The 20,279-nt window shown below is 44.4% G+C and overlaps 2 protein-coding genes across 4 annotated transcripts in view; one reads left to right on the top strand and one right to left on the bottom strand.

Moving 5' to 3' along the window:
• Positions 1 to 8,355: 8,355 nt before the first annotated feature.
• On the top strand, positions 8,356 to 10,992 carry LOC118427900 (tyrosine-protein kinase receptor Tie-1-like). The gene is made up of 2 exons (XM_035837862.1): positions 8,356 to 8,713; positions 9,098 to 10,992. Exons 1-2 carry the CDS (start codon positions 8,356 to 8,358, stop codon positions 10,990 to 10,992), a joined length of 2,253 nt encoding a protein of 750 aa, XP_035693755.1.
• Positions 10,993 to 13,183: 2,191 nt separating this feature from the next.
• LOC118427821 (uveal autoantigen with coiled-coil domains and ankyrin repeats protein-like) overlaps positions 13,184 to 20,279 on the bottom strand; it is a 9,486-nt gene continuing 2,390 nt past the window's right edge. The window contains exon 2 of one of the 3 annotated variants that reach the window (XM_035837785.1): positions 13,184 to 14,285. In XM_035837785.1, coding sequence (XP_035693678.1) covers positions 13,291 to 14,285 — 995 coding nt within the window. In that variant the 3' untranslated portion in view covers positions 13,184 to 13,290. The remainder of the gene's footprint in view (positions 14,286 to 20,279) is intronic. The other 2 variants (XM_035837788.1, XM_035837786.1) reach the window with 2 other exon arrangements.

Genomic DNA, 20,279 nt, shown 5'->3' with positions numbered 1-20,279 from the left:
TGATTTCACCAGCGTCCCTCAGAATATCACATACGGCAACCCCTTATCTTTACATAACTTGATAGCAAACATTCAGGCAGGCACATTTCTTAAGACATGGGGAATAAGTAGGTTGGACCTGTTCTCAAACAACATAACAAATGTTCCGGCAGGTACATTTGCACATGTACAGCTATACGATCTCCAACTTTTGTGCTTGTCCCGCAACAGGATAACAATGATTCAGAATGGCACATTTGCAGGTCTACGCCGGCTAAGAAGGTTGATCATGGCCCATAACAAGATTACAAGGATCGAGCCTGGTGCGTTTGCAGAGTTACCGCAGCTCTGGGAGATCGACCTGTCATTCAATCAGATAACAACGCTTCAGGCAGGTACATTTGCAGACCCACTCCAAAATTTATTGTTGAACAGCAACAAGATAAGTAAGATCAATCCTGGTGTGTTTGCAGCGTTACCCCTGCTTGAAACACTGGCCCTATCCTCAAACCAGATAACAATGATTCAAAGTAGCACATTTGCAGATTTGCCCCAGCTATATTTGTTGAACCTAATAAGCAACCAGATAACAATGATTCGAACTGGCACATTTGCAGACCTACCCAGCCTCCAAACCTTGTATCTGGAGTCCAATAAGATAACAGAGATTCAGCCCTGTGCATTTGTAAATCTACCCGAGCTACGAGAGGTTAAAGTAGACAACGAGCAGATGCTGGAAGGATCAATATGTAAAGAACGAACCATATCAACACTGTCTGTCGATATCCAAACCTCCTTCCAGTCATCTGCAGGGTCAACATCTTCTCCGTTTGGCACCACATTAATCAATGCTGGTCCAACAGCGCGCCCTGAAGCCTCCACATCTGCCACACAGTCCCTAATTGGTCCAATGCAAAGTTCTAACAACAGTTACAATGGCACCGTCACCTCTCGATATAACTGGTACTTCAAGCGCGATTCTGGTTTAACTGCAAGTTCTGCAGGTAATACAAGCCAAGCTAGACCAACACCACCTTCCCTCCTTGCAATTGCACCAGACAAACAAGATATCCGCAGTTCTCATGAATTATCTCCCAAGTTAGCCAATGCTGTTTTCATTGCCACTATCTGTGGTTCAATAACTGCCATTGTCCTGATTGGCACCATCACTCTCACCACCTGGTGCAAGAGGAGGACCAGCCATCCTCCTTTAGGGCTAAACACAAATACAAACACCACAGCTGATGTAGTTGCCAATGATGATGATCACCAGTATGTAGATATAGACAAACAACACAATCATACAAAGCAGGGTCAGTCTAAGGCCATCACTGAATCCAACAAAAACACCATAGCTGCTGTAGTGGCCAGTGGTCATGATCACCAGTATGAAGATATAGACAAACAACACAATCAGACAAGGCAGGGCCAATCTAAGGCCATCACTGAATCCAACAAAAACACCATAGCTGCTGTAGTGGCCAGTGGTCATGATCACCAGTATGAAGATATAGACAAACAACACAATCAGACAAGGCAGGGCCAGTCTAAGGCCATCACTGAATCCAACAAAAACACCACAGCTAGTGTAGTGGCCAGTGGTCATGATCACCAGTATGAAGATATAGACAAACAACACAATCAGAAAAGGCAGGGCCAGTCTCAGGCCATCACTCAATCCAACCCAAACACCACAGCTGCTTTAATGACCAGTGATGATGATCACCAGTATGAAGATATAGACAAACAACACAATCAGACAAGGCAGGGTCAGTCTAAGGCCATCACAGAATCCAACAAAAACACAACAGCTGCATTAATGACCAGTGATGATGATCACCAGTATGAAGATGTAGACAAACAACGCGATCAGACAAGACAGGGCCAGTCTCAGGCTATCACTGAATCCAACACAAGCCCCACAGATGCTGTACTTGCCAGTAGCCAAGATCAACAGTATGAAGATATGGCCCCTCAACACAATCAGACAGGGCGGGGCCAGTCTCAGGCCATCAATAAATCCAACACAAACCCCAAAGCTACAGTAGTGACCAGTGGTCATGATCACCAGTATAAAAACATGGACAGCCAGACAGGGCAGGATCATCCTCAGGCCATCACTAACTCCTTTGATGCTAGAAATCTATCATATGGCTCAGGGCCGACTGCCCCACAGCTTAATTCCTTGTACACAAACACCACAGCTGTTGTGGAAGCTAGTGGTTCTGATCAGGCAGGGCATGCGCAGGGCCAGTCTAAGGCTGTCACTGAATCCTTGGATGCTGGTATTCTATCATATGGCACAGGGCCGACTGCCTCACAGCTAAATTCCTTGTACAACGTTGAGCGCCAGTATCAGCCCATTATTAAATCCAACTCAGGCACCACAGCTGCTATAGGAACTGGTGGTCATGACCAGACTGGGCAGGTTCAGTCTCACGCCTTCATTGAAACTAACACAAACACCACAGCTACTGAAGTATCCAGTAGCCAAGATCAACAGTATGAATATATGGCCCCTCAACACAATCAGACAGGGCAGGGCCAGTCTCAGGCCATCACTAAATCCAACACAAACACCAAAGCTACAGTAGTGGCCAGTGGTCATGATCACCAGTATGAGAATATGGACGGCCAGACAGGGCAGGATCATCCTCAGGCCATCAGTAACTCCTTTGATGCTAGAAATCTATCATATAGCTTAGGGTCGACTGCCCCACAACTTAATTCCTTGTACAACGTTGAGCGCCAGTATCAGCCCATTATTAAATCCAACTCGGGCACCACAGCTGCTGTAGGAACCAGTTGTCATGATCAGACAGGACAGGGCCAGTCTCAGGCCGTCATTGGAACTAACACAAACACCACAGCTGCTGCAGTGACCAGTAGCAATTATAGACATCATGAATGTATGGCCCACCACCCCGAAAACAATCCGGAAGATCAAGTTCAGTCTCAGGCCATCACTGAATCCAACCAAAAACACTACAGCTGCTGTAGTGGCCAGTGGTCATGATCAGACCGAACAGGGCCAGTCTCAGCCATTCACTGAATCCAAACCAAACACTACAGCTTCTGTAGTGACCAGTGGTCATGATCAGACAGGACAGGGCCAGTCTCAGGCCAGCACTGAATCCAAACCAAACACTAAAGCTGCTGTAGTGACCAGTGGTCATGATCAGACAGGGCAGGTTCAGTGTCAGGCCATCAATGAATCCAACCCAAACACTACAGCTGCTGTAGTGACCAGCGGTCATGATCAGACAGGGCAGATTCAGTCTCAGGCCATCACTGACTCATCTGATGCGGGGTCGTGTGGCGTAACGTCAGGTTGTTTGGCCCAGAACCCAGAGGTCATGGGTTCAAATCCACAAGGAAATTTGGACGACGTCTCTCCCTTCAATAATGTGAAAATGAGTACCTATCTCCGTCTCAGGCCGTCCCTCGAATAGGACGAGAAGTCCCGTGTTTGAAGAGAGCCAGACATAGAGCACGTAAAAATAAAACCTCCACACTAATCGAACATAGAAGACAAGAAGACCACTCCACGAAGGTACTGTGTGTGGCCACGTACACCAATGTATTTTCATGGCTCCATGATATATATCTAGAAACATTCAATAGGAAATTTAAGAGGAAACAGAGAGCTGGGAAGACAACCTGCATCTGTATGACATTGTATTAAAAAGTACTAAAAGTAATTAGAAAATAATTTCATCACGTTAGTAGATCATAGGACATAGAAATTGTCTTTTACACATTGTCTACCAGTTAATCTCACCTTAGCTGACGTTTCCATGCCTGTTAGACATCTTCCTCAGAGCCAATACCTGGAGTTCTGCTTCTCGCCACCCCAAAAGAAGCAGAACTTCAGTTAGAAGCTCTGAGGAAGTGGTATGGCATCAGCTTAGATTAGATTAACTGGTTGTGTACAAGAAAACTCCTACATCCTGTTAGAAAGTAAGAAAGTAGTCTGTTAGTTGGTTGGTTGGTTTCAAAGAGTTCTAATTCGTTGTTGTGGGACACCAGGAGGACGCTAGATGATACTTTTAAGCTGCTTATGTGGTAGTAATGTTTTTGAGATACCCTTTAGCCTCTAATAATGGAGCTGATATTCCAGGGTTCAGAAAGTAAAAGGAATCATTGGCTTGATTCAGATCCTGCAATGTTAGTGATACACTGCCTAGAGATTAACGTGTGGTTGGCAAACATCTATACAGACACCAAACAGGGATTCAAATAAGCCTGGCATAGTATGAAAACTCCAATGTAAAAGAAAGCCTGTACATTTTTAGGCTCAAACAATCTGGATGGGCATCACTAACCACTGTGTGCCTGTTACGATGCTAACAGTTACTCAAGCAGCATGATTTTTGAAACGATCAGACGGTTCAAACAGCATCCACTGCTGTCTTCTGACAGCGACTTCACGACAATCTGGAGTCATTGGAGTAACTGTTACCTTGTCTATCTTATTACATGGATGTTTTACCTTCATCGGTGTATTAGAAAGTAGCCCGTGGTTTGTGGAGACTTCAGTTTAGAACTACTGGTTGTAGGCATGTAGGATGCTAGTCGGACTCTATGTGATACGTTTAAACTCCATGACACTAAAGAGCTACGAAGGGCCATGGAGGACCAAGTGCATTGGAGGAAGAACTCAGGAACTAACACTAACTAACTAAAAAAAATAGATTTGAATTCACACCCTACAAAGGTAAAATGTTAAGCTCGCAGAAATTTCCACAGTGCCTTGCCTACTTGGCGAATTTGTTGTTTGAGGGCTTACAATTATATGACGAGAACTACGACTAAAAGTTTAGCGTATGAACCTCTCTGAGTGTGTAGATGACGCTAATCATCACCAAGATAGTTTTGCCATTCTGTGTAAGGTATGGACAATTTAAGTATGGACAATCTAAGTTTGAAAATCTAAAAGTACTGCAGAAGCTGTAGGAGTTGTATGTTACCGATCAGCTATATCTTAATGGTCGTTATCACCGCTGGATCTTTCTGAATGGATGTGAGCTTTACACCTGAGTAATGCCGGCAAGATTTTGTTCTTGTTTTCTTTGTGATATTGTAAAGATAGTGGTCATACCGATTTCTTGTATTATTCAGTTTTAATTAATCGTATGACTTTTTTTGTACAGCTGAATTTTGATTGCATATATGAGAAATCAAAAACAATTTGTTGCAGTGGCCGGCTTTAGATGTGTTAACACCTAGGAAGTATTAATAGAATTGACGTTCAAAAATATGTTTGCAAGATCCCACTATCGCGACTTTCTTTAATGGAATATATTAAGCATATTATTTAATTGCATATTAATTGCATGCAATTCTATAGAATGATCTAATAGTATGTGATCTAATAGTATGATAACAGCATTTTGTTACCACGATAGTTTCAGTCCAAGACAACTTCACCAACCTGTAAATTTGGTTTCTTTAGGCCATGCTGACGCGATTGTTTGGATAGCATCGATCCTCCGTGTACCCCAAAACTGAGGCTGAAGAGAAAGCACAAAATATTACCTGAATTCTGAAATCTAAGTAGTCAGCAAGGTTGAACTGAACAGAGCATGATAAACCGCACAAAGACATCTCCTTTTTGCAAATCTTCTTTCAATTGACTTTGGAAATGACTTTGGAATTCTCTGACATTAACATCCGTTTTTCAAATATATTTTTGTTTGCAATTTACTGTTGGCATATATATATATATATATATATATATATATATATATATATATATATATGCCCATCTTGCAGCTGTTTCTGTGGAAATGCAACAAATCTTGTGGTGTTTATGTCATTCATATCCATATAATCCGATCAACATGGTCTTACTTTTTTTTGAAGAACAGTAATTAAAGGGATAAAGTGATGAGACAATTGAAGAGACATACACAAGACAAGCTGAAGACAAATACAAAGATGAAGTAAATGTCATTATAGTAAGGGTTATACAAGAAAGGTGAAACTCGTTATTAGAGAGTGCTTAATCATAACTGACAGTAAAAGAACGTTTTTTATTAGTTTTAGAAGAACTACATGTTATTCAATGTGTAATGAGCTTAGAAAATAGAATACAAGAAAAAGTACAGATTCGACAATTTGTCTTTAAGTTATTTTATGCGATTGCTAGTGGAACAAACTTAATTGTCCTGACATCCTTTCACAAAGCGCCCTGTCCACCCTTATTTTCACAAGCCAACTACCGAACACTAAAATTTGAAAGCATTAAAACTGTAAAAAAAAATATGACGGGGAAGGGGGGCATATAGGCTATCTGACGCGTTCCTGCAGTCACGTGTCCCTGTCGCCATGTGGCGGAAATGCTGAACAATTGCCAATTTGTATGCCCCTAGTATTAAGTGTAAAGCGTTCAAAATATGATTCATTAGTCATATCAGTTAGTAGTCACGTTTCCTTACATTTAAACTTATTCTTGTGCAATCCGCTTTGACCTGACTTGTATTTTGAAACATTCACCAGGTTAAAATAAATTCCCATCATCATTATCAAATGTTATTATAATTTGAATAGCCAGCTTCAGACAATCAGCCCCGCCCTGTAGGTAAGACTAATCCCGGGTTGTTTATACCCAAGTCACATTTGGCGAAAATCGATCGGACGACGATTCTGCGGCAATCGCCTCGCTTATAAATATAAGTTTATTGCACAACGATTGTACAAGGTACAAAGTAAGGCTTTTATGTGACAGGGACGGTTTTCAGGTGGAATAAACGCGTAACCCTCTGTCGATCTTAAATATGGCCGATCTTCCATCGATACGCCAGAAGATCGGGGATAATGTGACAGGGGTATTACTGCCATTACGCCATTACGGACCAGCTACGGAAAGATGCACCCTACATGTACACAACAGCAACCTAAACAAGTGCTTTTAAAAAAGCTGACATTTTGCCCAGGTTTGCGAGTGTGAAAGTTTTTTTTCTAGTTATTAGAATGTGCTGAAGGTAGTCAGTCGTTAACACGTCGAAATTGCGACGCCTCTTGCCATCATACAAAGCTCCTTTGAGACAAAATGTAACACTCCCTTGAGACAATATGGCGGTGCCCAAGGACGCTAACGAAGCCAATACAGGTTTGTCTATTGCAAACCTGTAACAATATGATCAGCTACCACCCTACATGTACACAACAACAGCCTGAGCCATTCTACACGAGTTCCAGACCAGAACGTGTCTGATCAGTGGTTTGAAAGGTATGTTTAAATTTCTGCCGGTGGATAAACTTTGAAGGTAAATCTGTCACTTTGATATAACCAGGATTGAGATCTTAAAGCAGGTGTTGGTGGAATAAAACTCCTCTGCCGGCTAAACTTCTTCCCCAGCTTATGATACTATCTTATGCCACCGCAAGATCTGCTTGGAGATTAGTCTAGTGCCTTAATCTTCTTTGTTGCCTGTGTGGCCACTTTTTTTCAAATTCCAACATTGGAATTAAAATTTCCATGATGAATTTTGAAAGTTTAGACGAAAATGTATAAGTTCTGAGCATAAGCTAACATAGACAGGTTCAGAATCATTTCCTGCAAACGAGTTGTCTTTGAAAGTACTGATAGAAACTAAGCTACAAACATGCCATTGGTCTTTTTATGGCTTTCGCTTGTGTGTACAGGCACTAAGGGTTCTATTCGTTTGATAATTCCCGATCGAGAAAGCGGATATGATGCCAATGAAAGTCAATATTACGAACCTGCGAAGGTTTGTTATGACATGTTTTCTAAAGGGAGGCATATCGATGTCACCGTGCGTGTGTGCTTTTGTGACGTTTTGTAATCTACCTAAAGCAGACTCAAAAACCGTCGTCTCTTTCCTTTTGTAGAACTGTCCGTCCGCGTATTTTATCCCCAATATTTTTCTCCTTCCTCTTCTTCCAAAGCGATTTGTGCAGGTGACACACTAATCTCAAAGCAGGTGTAAGGGTCCGGATCATATTCGGCCTTTTACGTATGGTTTGGTAACAGCCTGTTGGTTTGGTGCCAAGTGTTACAAAAACATAATGTGTAACACAGTCGAAGTGACACACGATACTGCGCTATTGATGAGCAATGACCCCTGAACTTCTAGCAGGGAAAGAAACGAGGAAACACCGTGAGAATCTGTGTCGTTACTTCTGGGATCTTTCTTCAACTTTAGAGGTACAAGTGAAGCTGAAAATATGACGGGAAACTTGCAGGGATTGCGTGTTGTTGCTCAGTGGTGTGTTCTTGTCCAGCTTCTTTGTTCTGCTCGGGCCCAGGAGTTCAGCGTTTCCGTACCAGAAAACGTCGCTGTTGGGGAGACCATTTTCAGCCTACCAGGGACCAGGGCTGGCGAAAAAGCGGAACTTCCGTGTGCCAAAATGGAGGGAGATCCGTACGGCCGCTTTAATGTGACGAAGAACTGCACTATCGTGGTCGCCAATCCCCTGGACTGGTCAGCTCAGTCGGCATATCTACTGACAATCCGCAGTGGAGTCCACAACACGAGAGTTAAGGTAGAGTTGAGTGACGTTGAGGGCTATCCTCCTGTGTATAACGAGACGTGTGAAACTCCGGTCAACACTGAAGGACAGACAGGAGATTTACTACACAGTGTAACTACATCATGGGAACTCGTGACGACAATCGGAGATGTTTTCTTTAGCAGTGGGACACACAGCAAAGTCGGCGATGCTACAAAGTATTCTCCTTGGATGGCTCACACGGAAAACAGCGACTGTAAAATTCGCTTAATTTCGTACACTTCTCACATTCCCAACTTGGCAGATTTGATATATGCATGGGACAAGGGTTTCCGTCAACTAACATGTATTGATAGTTCAAATTCTAAGCTACCAAATATTTCTTTTCACTTGTACAGACCAGGTCATGATGACAATTCAAGACTTAGTTACTTTGGAAGATTTGTTCCCGACTCTGTCGTAGAAAATGAAGATCTCCATTTTTTTATAATGGTTCTTTTAGCATTTCCAACTACAAAAGAAACACTCTACATCTGCGAATTTCCAAGCTACCAATTCAGCTTAACGGAAATGACAAAGACTGATGAAAACTTAAAGCCAATGGCAAATATTGAATACCTGGACATACAAATAAAACCAGTGGGCTGCCCAGTTGGAAAATATGGCTTCCTCTGCCATAAAACCTGCATCTGTAAGAACGGCGCCCGCTGCCACGGGTTTAACGGTGCCTGCAAATGTCCGCCCGGCTTGAAAGGTGTGGCCTGTGACATTCCCAAACAGGACGTCTCCATCACGACGACACCTCGCGATATCTACATTTCCGCAATTGTCATATTTCATTGCAAGGCACACCATGTTGACGTTAGGTCCATCTCGGTTACATTTCCAAATAAGTCAGAGAAAGTCAGCTTTGGTGAAAATGAGATTGACTTTGACGTTCCGAACATACAACCAACCAACAGCGGACCCTACACCTGCCAGGTCCGAGACACCCGGGGAAACACACTCAACACCACGTTTGTGCTCAATGTTACCAACTGTGCTCCAGACACAAAAGGTGCCCGGTGTGATGAAGTGTGTGGTTGCCTACAAGGTGCCAGCTGTGACCGCTGGGCTGGTTGTGTCTGTCCGCCGGGATGGACAGGAACCAGGTGTCAGACAAAATGTCCCCATGGCACGTACGGTCAAGACTGTGAAATGGACTGTAGTTGTCAAAATGGGGCGAGCTGTAGCCATAGCGAAGGTAGGTGTGACTGCGCCGACGGGTGGTACGGTAAGGATTGTAGCAAACCGTGTAAAGACGGTCGGTTCGGTTGGAGATGTCAACAGATTTGTACCTGTAAGAATAACGCTACATGTAGCAACGTGGACGGCAGCTGCGCATGCGTGACGCCATGGATGGGGCCGGACTGTGACCAATGGCAGACAAGCTCAAATGAACCGCTGCTCGAAAGTCTGGTTTCACTGGGCTCCTTAGTCTTACTTGTTGCCATAGTGATGGCAATACTCTACGAAACAGGCATTCTGGCTTGCTCCGCACCTGACACAGGTGAAGAGGACAAGATACTTTTCGAGCTGAAGGGAATGGAGCAGGATCTAGCACAGAGTCTACAGCCGGGCTGGCTGAGACTTTGGGAGAAGAAGATCAAACATCTTACTACTGGTCCACTGATAGGAGAAGGAATGTTTGGACTAGTCAGAAAAGGAACACTGCGCACACCTGAGGGAGAGCTCGCCGTTGCCGCCAAGACAGTTCGCGTCGAGGACCCACAGTCCTTCGGAGACTTCTACAGAGAAGCAGCCATTTTGGTAGCTGTGCACCAACAACGAGACGGCGATTGTCGTGAGTCTAACATTGTTCGACTTGTAGGGCTCATAACCAAGTCTGTGGAGAAGTATATTCTTCTGGAATATGCCCCAAAAGGAGATCTCCTGGGTTTCCTACGCCGATTTGGGAACATCAACGAAAAAGACCTACTTGGAAATCTCCTTGGATACGCAGTCCACATAGCACGAGCTCTTCAGGAGCTGGAACGCCTGAGAATCGCCCATCGTGACGTGGCCGCTCGCAACGTCCTCATCACTGCCGATGACGTGGCCAAGTTGGCTGACTTTGGATTGGCTAGAGATGTCTACGTCAATACTCAGTATGTCCGATGCAACCGTCCAGGCGTTGACGAACTCCTTCCGCTGAAGTGGATGGCACTGGAGTCCATCGAGACAGGCAAGTACACTTGTCAGAGTGACGTCTGGTCCTTCGGCGTGCTGCTGTGGGAGATCGCCACGCTGGGGAAAGATCCGTGCTACGATGGCAGGATGCAGCTGAGCTTTCTTCAGATGGTGGGGATTCTGAGGCAAGGAATACGGATGGAGAAGCCGCCAGGATGTCCAGAGGACCTCTTCCGACTGATGAGGTCGTGTTGGCGCGACGTTCCAGATACCAGACCGACTCCAGAAGAGATAGAAGAGAGGCTGCTGCAACTGAGACGTGCACTGCTTCCACATGACGTCATAGTAATGGAGACTGTGGTGTAGTTTGTATCGCTCTGGAACAACAATATAGATAATAATCTACGGCTTGTGTTTAATATGTTTTGTGTGATATGTTTCAGGGGAATGTAACATTTTGCAGCTGCAGCAACCGAAACTTGCACTGCTTCCACATGACGTCATAGAAATGGAGACTGTGGTGTATTTAGTCTGAAATCGACGGAAACAGTGACAGAATTATGAATTTTGAGTAAACCTTTAAGCTGTGTCATGTATGTGTACATTACACCAATATTGCAAAACTACTTATCAGAGAAAGTCATCGTCAGCTGTGTTTCATTGTAGTACAGTAGAAGCCAGTTAATTGCACAACGGATTAACGCACACTTCTGTTAACTGCACGGAATCCCCAAATCCGAATTCTTGCGGTCCACCTAGATAACTTCGCATTATTGCACCATCCGGATAATTGCACGGAAGTCACTGTCAAATAGGCCGTGCAATTAAGCGGCTTCTACTGTATTACAGTCAAGAAGCATTTTTGCTGAATGTGACGGACAGTGTTTCCCTGGTGTGATCTGGCTTGCCATTCAGTCGGAGCTGTACAGAAACTTACTTGGTGTGTAATGTGTTAATGTAAATAGTAACCAGTGATGTATTATTGTGATTAGTTAATTGTTGAATTAGCTTACTCCGTGAAGCATCGCATGACGTCATTGAAATTTACACTGTCGTTTCAAGATATTGAAAACTTTAAAGGGAATGACATGAAAAGAAAGTTGAGAAACAAAACAACAATCTAGGCTTATAGAACCATCGGTGATGGACAAATATTCTTGTTGTATACACTTTCTAGGTCAATGAAGTTGAGACTGTCATTCGTGTGTTCAGTGCTACATCGTGTTTCCAGTGCTAAATTGTTTTTAGAGTACCACATTGTGTGTCCATCGCTACATTGTGTTCAGTGCTACATTGTGTTCAGTGCTACATTGTGTGTTCAGTGCTACATTGTGTGTTCAGTGCTACATTGTGTGTTCAGTGCTACATTGTGTGTCCATCGCTACATTGTGTTCAGTGCTACATTGTGTTCAGTGCTACATTGTGTGTTCAGTGCTACATTGTGTGTCCATCGCTACATTGTGTTCAGTGCTACATTGTGTTCAGTGCTACATTGTGTGTTCAGTGCTACATTGTGTGTTCAGTGCTACATTGTGTGTTCAGTGCTACATTGTGTGTTCAGTGCTACATTGTGTGTTCAGTGCTACATTGTGTGTCCATCGCTACATTGTGTTCAGTGCTACATTGTGTGTTCAGTGCTACATTGTGTGTCCAGTGCTACATTGTGTTCAGTGCTACAGTGTATGTAGGGTGCTACATTGTGTGCCCAGTGCTACATTGTGTGCCCAGTGCTACACTGTGTGTTTAGTGCTACATTGTAAGTAGGGTGCTACATTGTGTGATCAATGTTACATTGTGTGTAGGGTGCTACATTGTGTGTTCAGCACCACATTATGTGTCCAGTGCTACATTTTGTGTCAATTTTGAAACTGTCTTTACTGCCATTTCATTGCTATTCATTCAAACTGATCTAAGATAATAAAAAAAGTCAAACCAAGGTCGAGTATCATGTGTTTAATGCAAAGTCAGTTTGTGTATCGTTCCGTTTGCAACCCCAACAGTAGTACACTAGGCACGGAATCATATTGCAATGCTATATCTTCATGAGGCAAATATTGTGTACTATTCTTCTTGCCTTCCATCATTGACGCCCCCTCCCCCAACATTTGTAAAAGTATCACATTACGATTTTATAGATACGAGGTCTTAATATAACTTTCTCGATATCCAAGTAAATTATTCATATCATCTGAAACTATCTATAGGCTAGTAACTTGAAGTGATTCATTATTGTCCTGGTATCTGACATATTGGCCCGGTGTTTTTTGGCAACGCCACCGAGGCAGAACGGCAGCTCAGACTGCCCCCCTTATTTGGGCACGCCCTACGGATTGCCGCCTTTATTTTGGCGACGCCACTCAGACGAAGCCGGCCGCTTACATTTGTTATTTTTGGCGACGCCACAGAGACAAAGCCGGCACTCAGTTGGCTTTCTTGATGACAAGTCTGTCAATTGCGCTGTTGGCCGGCCGTGTGCTTTTTGGAACATCCTGTCTGTGCGGTGAGATTTTTGGCGATGCCACCGAGGCGGAGCCGGTCGCTCAGATAGCCTCCTTGATAGCGAGTCCGTTTATCGCGCTGCTATTGGCCGGCCGCGCGCTCTGTGGAACGCCCTGTGTGTGTGGTTACTTTTTTTGGCGACGCCACTGGAGCGGAGCCGGCCGCTTAGATAGCCTCCTTGATGGCGAGTCCGTTCATCGTAGTGCTATTGGCCGGCCGTGCGCTCTGCGGAACGCCCTGTCTGTGCGGATGCTGCTGCTGCTGTTCCTTCTGCTGCATCGCCTTCAGCTTGCTGTTCTCCTTCTTGACCCTGCGGCACTCCGCCTCGTAGTACGCCAGCTTCACCCGCACCTTGTTCAGGTCCATCTGCATGTGGATCTTCTCCCCCGCCGCTTCGTCAGCCTTCTTCTCTAGCAGCTCCATCCGCCGCACCTTGGAGTGGAGCTCTCGCTCCTTGCTGTGAATCTCGCGCTGTTTGGAGTCTATCGTGTTGTCCTTGTGCTTGATTATCTTCTCTAGTTTCTTAATTTCCCCCTCAAAAATCACGGCAATTTCCGGCAGTTCGGTCTGAGTTGCGCTCGTCTCTTTGTTCGGCCCGCGCTCGAGTTTTCTTATCGTCCGGTCCATGTCTTGGATCATTTCGTTAAGCGCCTTCGTCTCACGATCAAACCGCATCTGCTCCTTCTTCACCGCCTTTTGTAACGTCTCAAGATCTCCCTTCGACTTCTCCTGGAACTCGCGAAACTTCTTAGACGTCTCGTACTCCTTTAAGACGTACGTGTCCTTGTCTTTCGTGACGTCAACGAGTTTGTGTTTGATGTCCTTTTTTTCTTTCATTGCCTCGTAACATTTTCTTTCGACTTCGTCAAACTTTTTATTCAGCTGTTCTATAGACTGTCTGTAAATGTCGGTCTCTGCTAAAGCAGTTTCTTTCTCCTCCGTCACTTTCTTCAAGTCTCTTTTGAGGGTCTTGACCTGAACGTCAAGGTCCTGCTGCTCCTTCCTTAGCGCCTCGTTGTCGTTCTGTAGTTTCTCGTTGAGCGCGAGGAAGAGTTTCTTGAGTTTGCGCTCGTAGGAGCCACAGAACTCGCAGGGTTCAATGAACTCCCCGTCCGTGTCGCTGTCCGCCAGGCCCGCCGCAGCCGCCATCTTGCCGCGACCTGCGAGGGGAACATGGAGAGGTTTAGGACAAAACAAGTACAAAACAAAAAGTAAACAAACACAATTTTACCAGGAGAAAGATTAGACATTCAGGTACTGATATGCGCCAAATAGTAATTACTCAAGCACCGCGACCTGGGAGGGGGAAAGGCAGAGATTTAGGAGAAAAACAAACAAACTGTTAACTAGAAAGTTAGAGTTGGAAGCAAAATACATAATGTATACCTTCACATAATCTGGCGTCACAAACAACTTCTCTATTTTCTTATTCAAGCACATGTATCCATATGGTGACCAGTACCTCAAGTTCTGTTCTGCCACTTGCTACATGGTCTAATCAAAGACCACATGGTGTCTACTATTTCACCAGTAACAGAAACTTTTAAAAGCAAGTACAAAACAGAAAGTAAACAAACTTTTACGACGAAGAAGGTTAGACATCCAGGTAATAATATGCGCAAAATAGTAATTACTCAAGCACCGCGACGTGGGAGGGGAACACGCAAAGTTTAAGAAGAACAGTAAATAAACAAACAAGAAGTAAACAAACAAAGAAACCCACAAAAATAATTTCATCAGGTTGGTAGAAAATTGGATACTGGAGTTTTCTGTAACAGAACAATATGATGTTGTATGATAGCATACTGACCTTCCACCTACTCCAATCTTTTAAGTAAGCTATTGCTATATCCTATAGTTGCATGACACATTTTAATTATTGATTATTTTATTGTATTATATTGTATGAATTCTTTGTATGTTCGTCCGCATTTTTGTAGGTTCTGCCGCTACCAGCCCAAAGCTGCCTAGGCAGACCCTTGTAATGACTTGTCTCATCGTCAATAAAGAAAGAAAGAAAGAACAAGTAAAGTATCGCCTGCTTACTTTTACTGCAAAAGCGCCACCTACATCTAGCGGCGAGAAGCAGAACTCCAGTTAGACGCTCTGAGGTCTGACAGGCATCGAAACGTCAGCAGTTGATATACATTACTGGTTGTGTAAAAGAGAACTTCAACCCCTATATTTAAATAAACAAACTTTCTCTATGTCACAAGTGCTGTGCACGATCATTGGTTCTTTTGGGAGTGAAGACAAAAACTCTAAAATAAAAACACGTAACGTAAAAAGGATATTTAGGGTATCAAGTCGACGGACGACGGTTTCGAACCGCATTTTTTTTTTAAATACAGTGGAAGCCGCTTAATTGCACACCAAATTTGCCAGCAAATCCTGTGCAATTATCCGGCGTGTGCGATAATGCGAAGTTACCCAGTTGGACCACACCGCCACGGGATTTGGGGATTCCGTGCAATTGACCGAAGTGTGCGTTTATCCGACGTGCAATTAACTGGCTTCCACTGTATTGCAACTCGCGAAACCACTGTTCGTGGCCTGGACACCCCTTTTAGTAGTAGTTTAATACAACTATATAACCCACGGATAATAGAGTGAACTATAGCTAGTGTTTCAATTTAGTGATGTAACCTAGGGCAACAATATGTTATGTTTGGTTGCTACAGACATATGTTGTGTGAACAGCAAAGAATAAAGTTCAGGTTCAAGCATGTAAGCAACATTGACCATGTTAAAAAAAACGGAAACATGAAACGCGATGTAAAATTCAAACCTTACGACTTTGTACAATTAAAGATTGCAGCAGTGAATGTGGTGAGAACAACCGTTTACGAAACACATTCCGCCGACTACCTGCCGTTTCCCGCCAACACGTCTATAAATACGGCTGGGTCCCGGTGAATGGTTTTTATCGCACGTTCACTCGTACTCCCGGGTCAAACTACAGGCGAATACGTGAGGTTTGTAAACACCATGTCTGCACATAGATATGGAACTGTGACCTGTTGCCCTCCCTAGGAAACAATTGGTAACAAACAATACACATACTAATAGCAATGTCAAACTCCATCTGTCTTCAAGTTGGAAGAACTCATGCTTAAGTAATAGTAAACTGTAATTTCAAAAAAAATTAGACTTACATAAAAAAATAAGAAAAAAGATCCAGCGAATTTAGTATTTTTCATTAGACGGTCTGGTATTGAGATTCTTGTTCAGTCACTGTGCCTCATAAAGCCGGCAAGGAGCGTTAGAAATTAATGAGCAGGCGAGCGCCCGACACTTCTAGCTGGACCTGAGAAGAACTCTGAATGGTAAAGGGAGATCGTTCAAAGATAGATATCAGCAGTGCGTATTGTGATACATTGGAGGGAGGGGGGCAGGCGGTAGGTTTCACCAAGAAACCAAAAACTTAAAAGAGTTCTAGTACCTTTCAGATCCTTAACGAAATCTTGTCTCTTAAGAATCTCTTCTACATCAAGCAGCGACATCCCAAATCTTCATGGCGGATGGATATCTTGTTCTCACTCTGATAATGATAATAAGTTTTACACGAGTATACGTGTGGTGAAAGAACGGTTTTTAGTCCACGGAAGTAAACTTCAGACCTTAGACCCGATACACAAATATCAAACGATCGAACGTCGATCGTCACATCCGTCGCTAGGCAACGGGGAGCGCGGGAGCCAATCGTCGTGCTCTTTTCCGGTCACGTGAGTGGAGACATAAGATTGTCATTTTTACCTGACAGATGTATTCTCATCGGAGAGAATTGTAGGTCAATCGTTGCCATGGCTACGAGTAACGAGAAACGCCGCCGCCATCTTGTGTTGCCATGGCTGTCGTCATGACGACGCGCCTTACACACCCCAGTCGGCACGCACATAATTTACAATTTGGACTTTTAACCTGGAGTTTCAACCATTTGCTCACTACTAGCAAACAAACCCCTCCAGACAAGCATTTTGTTGCCACACTGAGCTTTACGACTTAAGAAATAAAAAAACACTGTTAGACTAACAGTTGATACTGAGCTTTACGACTCAAGAAATCTTAAGATGACAGGAAAACTCTCAAGCAACAAAATACACACCGTTGTTTCGCTCCCTTTTGAAAACACAATTTCCCCTCCTTTCCCAAGTCTTAGCTAAAACCAAGACTAAGAAAAACTAGCTATAGCCAAGTGCCTTCCCATGATAGAAAAGACCAGAGATACAGAGACAACTTTCAGCAGCGCGTTGTAAGGATATGGAGGGATGTCCTACGTATATATACACAACCGAAACGAGTACCTAGCTTCGGTTAGCGACGTCCTCAGGGGTAGGACCTACATAGCTTAAGCTGCATGCCCCGTGTTTGAGGGGAGAGACATCTCGAGCACGTTATTAAAGACCCCACTGCCCTTATAGAGATGAGTGTGGTCCTTCCCGGTGCGAGAAAATCAAACCTTACAGCCTGGTCTTAATACACGGGTTGTACGTGCTGTAAGGAGCTGGTGCGTCGCAAACATACCCACAGACGCACACGAACACACACACACACACACACACACACACACACACACACACACATAAACGCACACACACACACACATACCCGCAGACGCACACGCACACACACACAAACACATATAAACACACACACGCACACTCACACACACATAAACACACACACACACACACACACACATACCCGCAGACGCACACGAACGCACACGCACAGACACACAAACACATATATACACACACGCACGCGCGCGCGCACGCACACTCACGCAAACACACACACACATAGACCGTACACACACACACACACACACACACACACACACACACACACACACAGACACCCACACACGCCTCCAAAATATAACCTCCTACTTGAACGTAACAAGCGAGCAGAACCTGTTGCGGCGGGCGTCCCTTCCCCCGGCACGGCCAGCCGCGCACGGGCGGACCGCAGGCGCCTCGGCACCGCCCCCAGGGCCGGCAGCTTCGGCGGCGTCCGGTTCATGCTACACGTAACACGAAAAGCGTCAGGCAGCGAGACCACCGCTTCTTCAGGGGACGGCCGAGGACCGTCCGAATCCCGGATTTCGTCAATCGCTCAACTTGTCGAAGTCTTTAGCTGACGTCACAGTGGCAAACAACCTTTGCCCGAATGATTGTGTTGATCGTTGGGAAAGTCGTATATGTTTCACCTGAACTCGATTCGGAGACATGCCAACATAGACCGATCTCTATACATGCACAGTGATGGACAAACTCATGTGGTATTGCTGCAAAATCTGCCATTGAAAGTTCACAACAAACTCGTTGGTGCTCAGGATGGATTGTTGAGCCGAGGTCCACTGTACTTTTCTTGTTGAAGACTTAAGAAGAATTTCTTTGGCACACTCAAGGAAGTTCTCTTACGCATCTCCTTGGTACACTGTCTCTGGTCCCGTGTCTACTAGTTCTTTACCTGGCGTCTGTGCCCTTTAATACAGCGACCATTCCGATCAGTGATATCAGAGACATACGAGACACTTTGTGATCGCTACCCAAACACGAGACCGTCCCGGCACTGTTAGGGACCGTTCATTATTACAGGATCGCCTGAGTTGTAGGGGAGGATCGTTTGGCAAGAGGAGGGGAAATTGTCCAGGTTTTAGTTCTACATCTGCTTTGATATCATTTTCCAACTATTTCTCTTGGGATAAAATGACATTAAAGACTCAGTACTTTTCTTGCATTTGAATTCTTTGGTTGATTTCTTTAGCTGTATGTTGACACTTTTTGTTGATCATCCACACACCTGCATCGCTAAAGTCGCAAATCCCGTGTTTTTACAGTTAAGCGAAAAAAATCGTTTTGTGTTTACTTTCTAAAACCGGTCCGGCGACTTTCTAAGACATCAGAAAGCAACAGTTTATCCACAGTGATCCCAGCCGGCGTCTCCTGGCGGCTTAGGCGGGAATAACAAGCAGGGCAAGATACACACCAACGGTGACGTCATACGGATGGTGACGATCCGATAGGTTGTCTTTAACCGAAGCTAGATACTCATTTTACATGAATAGAGTTGGAAGATATGTGTCAAGGTTAGCAAGGTGCCTTTCCTAAGGTACTCAGATTATTCAGAACTACGTTGAACTTTATCATCCTGACCTGTACTTAGCTTGTAAGAGCGGAAACGTACAATAAAGGTCTTCATTCAATCAATTCCATCAAGAAATATTACTTTCTTTTAGATAGAATGGCGACCGAACCAAATTCTAACCGGGTACGACTGTAATAGTGTTACAACTTTGTGTGTAACAACTTTATTTGTAGTGTTACTTATTTGACACCTAAACTGCTACATATATAAATAGTGGCTGGGTCATTCATCCTGAAGAGGGCCTTAAAGTGTCGTCTGAAGCTGTTAAGTGGCAATTTACCAGATTTGTATCGAATGAAAGTTCGAAACCTCTTATGATTATTATGAAAGAAAACACAACGTCCTCTAACTAACCCCGTTCCGTATTGTCGCACGCGCCCGATGTCACCCGACACCTGCCCGCTTTCAGGCGCGAACAATACACCCCCACCCTGACACAACACCCCAGCTGTGACCCCTGACCGGACCCGTTACCATGGCGACCAGGTGTGCCCCACCTGTGCCCTTTCGCGGCCCTGGGTCCGTGTTTACAGGTACTACAGGTGAGTATGGGTGCGCTGAACCCGCGAGACGTCGGACAGCTGTGCGGCCCGGCGGCTCGCTACTGTAGGCTGGTGTTACGTAAACAGGGAAAGTGTTTGGGATGTATCCAGTTCAGCCGCTACAACAGCCGCTACAACAGGGGGTTTGTTACAGGGGGAGACTTTTTTAGCAGTTGGATTGGCATGGGGGGGGGGGGGGGTTCTTGTACACATACCATATTTTCACATACCATATTTTTTCATATGGGTGATATGGAAGCGACGAGACGAAAACAGGCGTATAGACTTTGAATTATAGATAAACGTTCATCCTTGCACTGCAAACGATCTACATATCTGTATTATACTACTTCTTTGTTGATAACATTCAAACCACTTTTCTTATGAAGGTTCAAACAAGAGAGACCTGACACGTCAAACATCATCTAAATCTGTCCAGTACTTTTGTTGGCCTCGACC

This window comes from Branchiostoma floridae, chromosome 12 (genome assembly GCF_000003815.2).
Source record: "Branchiostoma floridae strain S238N-H82 chromosome 12, Bfl_VNyyK, whole genome shotgun sequence".
Taxonomy (NCBI): Eukaryota; Metazoa; Chordata; class Leptocardii; order Amphioxiformes; family Branchiostomatidae; genus Branchiostoma; species Branchiostoma floridae.
This window is presented reverse-complemented; position numbering and strand designations above follow the sequence as displayed.